At 33.7% G+C, this 9,985-nt stretch overlaps 1 protein-coding gene across 1 annotated transcript; it reads left to right on the forward strand.

The window, feature by feature from the left end:
- Positions 1-7,112: 7,112 nt before the first annotated feature.
- BDZ99DRAFT_464080 (uncharacterized protein) lies at positions 7,113-7,448 on the forward strand (the record flags this gene model as incomplete). Its single annotated transcript, XM_033720224.1, has 1 exon — positions 7,113-7,448. A coding segment is annotated over one exon (177 nt), but the record flags the coding sequence as incomplete, so codon positions are not given.
- Positions 7,449-9,985: the final 2,537 nt, after the last annotated feature.

The following is a 9,985-nucleotide window of genomic DNA, read 5'->3' on the forward strand; positions in this document are numbered from 1 at the left end:
GTAAGTATTATAACCTGTAATATAAACCACCTAAGTATAGCAGTACTTAAGGAAATAAGTAAGCAAATAAAATTAATTACGCAGAATTAGGTTATAGAACTATAAAAGTTACGTATAGAACGTATAGAAATCCTAGATTTCCCTATAAACTGCTAGTAGATAGGAATAGTCTAAAAGCAGAATATTATATACGTGCTTATTAAGAATCGAACGAGTAAAAGTAAGCGTGCTTATTAAGAATCGAACGAGTAAGAGTAAACGTGCTCGTTAAGAATTAAACGAGCAAGAATAAGTATATAGATTTCTTAGAACGGAACTTTTATATATAAGCACCCTTTTTTATATAGATAGAAACCTTATATTTAACTTAAAACTTTAATACTACTTATTAAAAGTAACTACCCCGTTTTATACCTAAGATTAATCTTACCTTACCTTTTAAAAACTATTACACCCTAATAACAACTTAACCTATACCCTGCCTTAGTATATAATACTTAGAAGGTATAGAAAAAACAACCTATTATAGTAAGCAGTTATATAAGGAAGAAAAGGATAAATAAATAAATTCTAATATAAGGGCTATAGGCCTAAAATAATAGATTATATTAGGTATAAAAAAAATTTATTAAAGATCTAAACTATAAATATACGCTACCTATATACCTTATTATTAAAAAAGTAATATAACCGTCTTATTCTCCTTTATATAGTATTACCGTGCTGTATTATTATGCTTATATTATAATACTATACTATATTATTATACCTTAATATAATGAAGGCTCTATAGAAGGCTATATTAAAACGGAACGAATATATAGCTAATTAAGCAGCTGTTCGAGTAGCTAGGTCGTAAAAACACGTGTTAGTGTACGGTTTAATAAATCGGACAGGGCGGGGCAGCCTAGCCAATTCCTAGAAATAGAGGTTTAATTTTAGAATAGGTTCTAGTAACGGCTTATAAAATAGGACGGGTATATAAAATAGGATAAATAGAATAAAGCGTTGTAAATTAGATAGAGTAGAACGGCCTAGCTAGTTTTAGTATAGAATATAAGTTTCTAGAATAGAACTAATTCTATACTAAGTTTATAAAACCGGCAGGCTATATAAGTTAAGTAGGCTATACGCATTAATACTGTGTTGGTTCGAATTAACGTAAAAAATAAGCCGAGCCTTATAAAGTAGTTAATAAGAAGAGGAATATATACAGGGCGTAGCCTATAATAATTATAGTTTTTTAATATAAAAAAAACTACTTTTTTTAGCTTTTAATACTCTATAGTATTTTTCCTTAATTAATTATAGTAGTAAGTAAGCTTTAGCTTAATTTCTAAATAGCGCTAAAGGAAGTTTTATACTAGTTATAGCTAAAAGGGTTAAAGTTTTTTTTTTTTTAAAGTATACCCTTAGCTAAGCCTTCTAAGTATCTAATTATAATTAGCTAGCCCTAGGCTGCTATCTAAAAAATATATTTAATAAGGGTATTTTTTTCCTATACTAATAGATATTATTACAACTACTAGTAGGCCTAGGTAAATTATTTACCCTTATTATAAGCCTTTAATATAAAGTATAGAACCTAGAAAATTTTATAAGCTTTATAAAGTAATAAACCGGGCCCCTAGTAGTATATATTAAGGATAAGCTAAATCTATTTTTTTTAGAAAAGCTTTAAGTTATTTAAGCTATTTAGCGTTATATTTAGTATATAAATAGTTAAGCTATAAAGTATAAAAATCTGCTATTAGTAGGGAAAAAAGTAAGCTTAGGGGTATAGCTTGTTTAGGTAGCCGGCCTAAGTAGGTAGCTAAAATATTATAGTTTTTTATAGCGTTTAAGTAATATATATAAGGATATTATTATTTATTATTAAATTATATTACGCTGGTATAGCTCCTATTAGGGTCTATATAGCTATTCTATCTAGGCTAGTTTATAAAAAGAAACTGTTTGCTACTATATAGCGTTTAGATAAAAACCCTATTCTCTGCAGTATATAGCGCTAAGCGCTTTTCTTATTATTATATAGCTATTAGAAACACGTAGTAGATTTATTAAGTCTACTATAGAATAAGCTATTATAATACGTTTTCCTAAATCTATCCGGGTTTTATAGTTATTCTCCTAGGCGCGGGTTAAGTTAATTCCGGAGTAGTAAGCTGGTTTAGGATTAGCGTAAGGGCATATATACTGTTGTTTCGTACGCGTGCCCTTTATTAAGGCGTTAGTTCTTAAATTAAATAATATATATAGGGGGTAGTGCTATATAAACTATAATATATATAAAGGCTATAGTATATAGGTAGATATAGCTATTAGATAGGTGCGTAATATAGGCAGTATAGTATATATAGTATACGCAGTATATATAGTATATATAGTATATATAGTATACGCAGTATATATAGTATATATAGTATACGTAGTATATATAGTATACGTAGTATATATAGTATACGTAGTATATATAGTTATATAAAGTTATAGAAGGTAAAATACCTATATTTTTACTTCTGCTATTTTTCTAGCTACTAAAAGGTATAGTAGAAGGTCTGTTCTTTAGAAAAGCTATTAGGCCACGGCCTTTTTTTTTTCTAGCTTCTATAGAGCTATTTATACGTCCTTATTTTAGCTTTCTAGAATAGCTTACCTCTGCCCTTAATATATCTTCCGCAACTTATTATAATATATTTTAGGAATTAGAGGCTATACCTGCAAGGGTATGCCGGCGTTAGGTGGCCGGGCACTTTTATATAGTAGAGGTAACTATTAAGCCCTATATACTCTATTCGTAGGTTTATAATAATTATACTTTTTACTTTTATAAGTTCTTTATATAGTGCCTTTTATTATTTGCTTTATTTAGTATTAAGTGCTAGTATTAAAGGTTTTTAGCGTAGTTCTTTATAGTAGGCTTTCTATTCCTTCTTCTACTTCTTTTTATATTTATCCTGGATTATACTACGCTTTATACGCCTATAGAATTCTTCCGATTCGCCTTTATATTATGCGGCTAGCTATAATACCTTCGCCGCAAGCTTATAAAGTTTATTGCGCCTGCTTAGGCCGTACTATAGTATTTCTTTCGGCCTATATTTAGCACGGACCGTTTCTTTTATACGGCTGCATTAGGTTTTAATATACTTATGGGCTAGCCCTTTATATATATAGTCCGCGTAGGCCACTATAAGTTCCTCTAGCTTTAGCCGGAGTAAAGGGCATAATATTTTATACTTTATTACCCTAATATTTATTGTTTTATATACCCCTAAAATAGTATAAAAGCACTAGTTCTATACTATTTTAAGCTGCTTAATTTTTATCTTACTAATCTGCTTTTTTATACCTAGTATAGTATACTAGAAGGTGTATTTATATATAATAGCAGGCCTAATAACCGCTAAGTATATTATACGTGCCTTCCGGAAGCTTATACCCTAGGTTAATACTATAAGCCTTATAAGGGCCTCTATCTAGGCTATAGCTTTATTCTTTATAGTATTAATATATAAGCCCTATTTAAGTTTAAAATCTACTTAAACTTCTAGTATTTTTAGGTCTATTATAAAGCCTTTAGTAAAGCCCTATATATTAACTATAGCTTTTACGTTAATAAACTTATAGGCTTTTATAAAGTATATTAGGTAGTATTTATCTAGCGTAAAAACTGCTCTATACTTTTTTACCTACTCTATATACCGGTTATACACCTGTTTAATAGCCCTATAGTTTTCTTCTATACTTTTGCTATATATAAAAATATTTATATTATTAATAAACCTATAAGCCGTTGTATTACCGCGCTATAGTATTAGTAGAAGTATACTAGTAAAGAAAAAAAAGAGTATTAGTAATAGAAAGGAGCTCTATAGTATTTCTATAGTAACTGCAATAGGTTCCGCTATAAAGTTTCCGATAGTAAGCCTTATAGTACGGTCCTATAGAAAAAACCTTATAAACCTAACTATTTACTCCGGCACTTATTAAATCTATAGGTTGTGTATTATATATTTATATAATATACGGTTAAACGCCCCTAATATATTTAGGCTAAAAAGTAATACTATAAGCTATAGATTTCCTTTCTATATAGCGTGGATTTATTTAGTAAGAAGCTTAAGTACTATTTATATTAAACGTCCTAGTCGTGCCCCTATTTAACTAGGTAAAAGTATGTTCTTTTCTTCCGCAATTTTCGGTAGCCGCATAGCTATAATCCGTTTAAATAGCTTACCTATTATTTCTAGCAGGGCGATTAGCCTATAGGCTTTTGCTATTATATAAAACGCTTTTTTAGGCTTATATAGCACTACTATAATAGAATTTTTAAACGGCTAAGGATAGTATTTTTTATATAGGCACTTTATAAAAAACTAAGCTAGTATAGGCGCTAGCTATATTTCGCACTTTTTAAGAAACCTATTAGTAATCCCTATAATACCCGGGGCTTTATCTAGGGCAGTTCCTATTAGCGCTAAAAAAAATATCCTTAATTATAATATCTAGCGTAGTATTATATAGTTCCGGGTATTAGAACCTTTTTAGGTTAGATAAGTCTATATTAGCCGGAGGCGGAAAGAACTACTCTACTAGTATATATACTTTTATTTTATTATTTATATATAGAGTAGAGTTCTTAGGTTTTAAAAAAAGGGGAAATTAAGGTAGAGGTTTTAATTCCTTACTAGCTATATAGCCCTAATTAGCTAGCTTTTATATACTTTTTAGGTTTTTTATTACTTTTTCTACTATATAGCGCCACGCCTTAGTGCTTTCCCTCTATATAGTTTTTTTTTTACGGTTATACTAAATATAGTATAATATTTAGTTCTCTATAAATTATAATAAGCGCTATATTCTATACGCTCTTCTAGTTTTATATACTTTCTCTAAGTATTTTTCTAACTATACTAGCAATACCTATTTTAATAGCCTTATAATAGGCACTATAGCAGCAATCGTGGCCTATATATATTTATAGAAAAGGCGTGTAAAGTTCTCCTCCGTATTTTAAAAGTTATTCTAGTTATTTAGCTTATCTAGCTAGGTTTAAAGGTGCTTCTACGCCTTTTTTTAGTTAGTATTCTTCTATAGCTAATATTATAGCTATTCTACTATACTTAGTAGGGTAATATTAAACTCTATATATATAAGGCGGTAATTTAAATTATAGTTCTATTCCTTTTATACTATATAGAAAGTAGTTCGTTTTATTAGCTATTCTATTATAAATATAAGGTTAATTATAGACTATAATATTCCTTTCGCCTATATTTCTATACCTTTTTCTATAGCTAGGTCTATTCCTACTTCTATTATAATGCGGATAAGCTCCTCTGCTTACTTTTCTATATTTATTACTTATATTCCTTTCTATAATAGGTAATATAGGTTTATATTACCTATAAAAACGTGCTCCGCGTTATTATTATTTAGTAGTAGAGGTAGTATAGCTATAATTCTATTTAGTTTCGGGTTATAAATATTATAAATTTAGATATTCTCTCTATTAGTATAGAAAGAAAGGGTAATAAGGTCTAGTAAATAGTGCTCTACTAACTACTAGTTAATATTAAGGTTTTTATTAATATATATACACGTTTTTATATATAGGCTTTTTCTATATAAAAAGTAATAGAACTTTATATAAAGTGTTATATACTTTTATTACTATATATTCTTCTATAGCTTTTATATTGCTAGCACTAGCGGTTAAAGCTAGGCTTTCTCCGCTTTTTCTAGGAACTTTTTCTAGATTTTGCGGCTTTTATTAATATTATACTATATAATAGTAAGTATACTAGGTTATTCTAATATTAAACTATATTTATAGTATCTACAGCGTTTACTACACCCGTTTTAGCGCATAGTTACTAGCTTATATTATTTTTCTATAAAAATAGCACTTAGGTAATAGTTTTAAGTTATAAAAGTCTATCTATATTTTTATATATTATTAATTAAGTTAACTAGGTTAAAGGCTGTAAAAATAGTAATATAAAGTAAAAAGTATATAGTATTTAAAAAGGCGTTAAATAGGAAAATTGCTGTATTAAATAAGCAGTCTGTATTATTCTATTAATTTTTAGCTAGCTTAGGTTCTTATTAAAATACTTAAATATTTTCGGGTATTCTATTTTTTTTAGTACTATTAGCGCTGGCCCTAGTTCTATACTACCTTTATATATATTATTATTAGCAGCTTTTTTTTTCCTAGACTAGGTTAAAGTTATATATACCCTTAGCGGGGCCTAAAGCGTATATAAGCTCGGCCTCTTATTAGTATTATATTAGTATAGTATTGCCTACCTTTTTAATATAGCCTATAGCTAGGCCCCTTTCCTTACGCTATATTTAGCACTATATACCGGGTGGTTTCTTTTATAGTTAGCGCACTTTTTAGTATCTATTACCGTATATTATTTTATATTATATTCCCCTGTATATACTATATATTAGATATCCTTCTTATAGTATTTTATAATATACCTATAGCCCTGGCATTTAAAGCACTATATAGCTATAAAGCCTACTTTATATTTTAAGGCTATTAGTAATTATCTACTTATTATAAATCCTTTTATAATAGCTTTATCTACTATTGCTTTTATATATATACTAGTAATAATTAAGCTAGTATATTAGCCTAGGTTTTCTTACGCAGCTTTTATACCCTTTTTATTCTTCTATATTATTTTCTTAATAACTAGGCCTAGGTTAATTATTGCGTTAGCCCTAATAATATTATTTTTAAGTATTTAGCTTTCTAGGTCCGAGTTCTTAGGTACTCTATACACCTCTATTAGCACTGCGGGCAGTTATATGCGTGCCGTCTTGCCCAGCACCTGCACCTATTCCCTCTTCTTAAGCAGTGCTTTCTTTGTAGCCTTATCCGCAACGTATGCCTTAACATCTCCACTCTATAGCTTCCTTATGCCGCTAATCTTTATTGTGTCCGGTGGTCCGGCTGCTTAAAGCTTCTGGGTGATAGTTATATTTGTATCTGCTGCGGTTGTGGTTCGCTCGTTGTTATCCTCAATATAGATGGTGATTTCATGGACATTTGTAGGTTGCCCTGCATACTGCCTATTTCCTGCTGCCTTCCCGTATTGCGCAGCCATGCCGCTTAGCATGGCTGATGGTGTTGTGCCTGCTGCTGCTGCTGCTGCTGCTGCTGCGGCATACGTCTTCCCGTGCGTTGACAACGCGTGTGCCTCCTTTTTCGTGTCCTCCATCATCTTTATCAGCTTTTTCCATGGTGTCTGCCGTAGGTCGATCGCGGTATCCGAGAGGCCGAACAGGACGCGTCCTGCAAAGTCGTAGAGGGTTTGGACGATCGCATTCATCTCGAGGGATTGGATTGGCTTATTCCGCAGGAGGTCTTGTATGCCGTGTGCTTCGTTGACGAGGTCTTGGACGTCCTGGTGGACGTTCTTGATGGGCTTCGGGTTTTGGTGTTGGTTTTGGCGTTGTTGTTGGTTTTGGCGTTGTTGTTGTTGTTGTTGTTGTTGTTGTTGTTAATGGTGTTGCTGGGGCGGCTGCGCGTTAGGGGTCGCAATTCGCGGTGTACCTACCGCGACGCCGCCGGCACTACTCGTAGGGCTTTGAGGCTGCGTACAATTGTTCGCAGGGCCTTGGATAGCCCCTAGGGGCCCTCCTTGGGTTGTATTTCCAAGATGCTATAGGGTCGATTGCATCGTGTTTTTTTTATATAAGGATATAACGCTTATACTATTATAAATCTTATAATATAAAAACCTATAGCTTAGGTATATACTTATATACTAGTTAAAAAAAATATTATAGTATAAAGCTAAGAGTTTTAACTATTTAGCCCCTATACTAGGAATAATAACTTAGAAGTATATAAAAGTAGAAGTAGATATAATAAGTAGAAGTAGATATAATAAGTAGAAGTAGATATAATAAGTAAAAGTAGATATAATAAATAGAAGTAGATATAATAAGTAGAAGTAGATATAATAAGTAGAAGTAAAAAAAAAAAGGCACTTCTATATAGTAGAATTCTTAGTTACCTTATAAAGTCTATATTCTATAAATTATAAGGGGAGGGATAAATACACACCCCCTAATTGCTCCACGTATACTGCCCCTTTTAACCCCCTGTTGTTTCACCGCCTTCTAATTAGCTTAGAGGGCTACTCCGTAGCCTCCGATTCGCTCGCTTAACTCGCTTAGTAATCCCGAATACTTTTCCTAAATGCGGCTATATATAGAGAGATGGAACCGAACACCAACATCGTGATCCGACCCGTATTGTTGTACGGGGGTTCGGTTCCGTCTCATTCGAACCGTACGGTCCGCTTGAGAATGAGGATCACGTTCTCTACGAGTGCAGCGCTGCGGCGTGGCTAGAGGACGTCCTTGAAGACGTCGTCCTTGACGCCGCTCGAGAGGCAGAGTTTTCACGGAAGTCTTGGCAACACTTTCGAGAATCTACGTTACTCAAACAGAGGATTAAGGTCAAAACCATCCGAAATTCTACTACCTGGGCAGGCCATTCCACCCCAGGGTCATGCCAGCGCCTGTATTTGCTGGTAGGAGCGATAGGACCGATCTATTAGAACGACAGGACACCTCTGTACCGCCGCGGTCGCGCTTACGCCTCTGGACGAAACGACACCCGGACGACGACACCATTACTGGACGGACAACGCCATTACTGGAGCCAGGATCTAGGAGCCGATAGGCGTAAGAGCAAGGATCAGACAGTTTGGTTAGTGGACGGCAAGGGATAATAGCTGCGCGGCGTCGAGTTATTATAGGTAACGACCTCCGTCTGCAAGACACGGTCGGCCTGTTGTCGCGAGAGCGTCACAGGCAACGCGAAAGGGATGTGGTAGCATCCGTGGGGCGTGGTGTATCATGGCAGCGACAGTCAGCTCCGGGTCTCTACGGACGCCCGGTGGACTCGCAATGGCTGGTGGCCATGGCATAGGGAGGAGGATCAACACCTCGCTGGTGACACTGTCTATACAGCCTGAAAGGACGGATGCGCGTGTCGGTCTACTATTGTACACAAGCAACAACTTGTGATGTAGGCTTAAGGAGCAAATCAGGATTGTATGCAGGTCGTCGTAGGAAGGGCGGCCTGGGGTAGGCCCTGGCAGGAGGGCATATTGGACCTATCTTGTATATAGCAGACAGATACAAATACAACTGGTACCAATAGCCCGGAATTTGTACCGCCCTGGAACCTAGGCCTTACGAAAAACCCGGATCGATCCTGGAGAACGCATCAAGATGGCTTACTCCGTGGCGACGCTCACAGAGCTGCCACGTGTCCCCCGCAGCCGCGTATGAACCAAGAAGAACGCAAGGCGTTACACACTGCAGAAAACGAGGTTTTCACCCGAACGTTGTAGACGAACGGTTTCCCCTTGTAAATAAAACCTAGATAGCACTGCCGCATGGACCCTAACGGGAGCTACACCGGCCTAATAGAATATAATAATAATATATTCTGTATATGATTAAATATTTTGCAGTGACTATATTCTGCACGTAACCATGTATTCTGCATGTAAGTATATATTCTGCATACATGGACCCTAACGGGTGCTACACCGGCCCAATAGAATATAATAATAATATAGAGAGATGTAAAGGTAAATACCCGGAGGAAGCTCTGCACTGCTCTAAGCCAATTAGAAGGTGGTGAAGCGCTAAAAGAGGGGGTATGCGTTTATCCCTCCCTAATTGTAATTACTACTAAGAGTATTATCTATAGTTTTTAAAAGGTGTACCTACTATTTTCTTCTAATATAATTTTATATATTACCCCTTTTAGTAATTATATTGCTGGTATTTTTTTTATTATAAATTACTTTTACTTATACTAAAAACAAAATAGATAAATAGACAAATAGATAAATAGATAAATAGATAAATAGATAAATAGATAAATAGATAAATAGATAAATAGATAAATAGATAAATAGATAAATAGATAAATAGA

This window comes from Mytilinidion resinicola, assembly GCF_010093595.1.
Source record: "Mytilinidion resinicola strain CBS 304.34 unplaced genomic scaffold BDZ99scaffold_12, whole genome shotgun sequence".
Classification (NCBI taxonomy): Eukaryota; Fungi; Ascomycota; class Dothideomycetes; order Mytilinidiales; family Mytilinidiaceae; genus Mytilinidion; species Mytilinidion resinicola.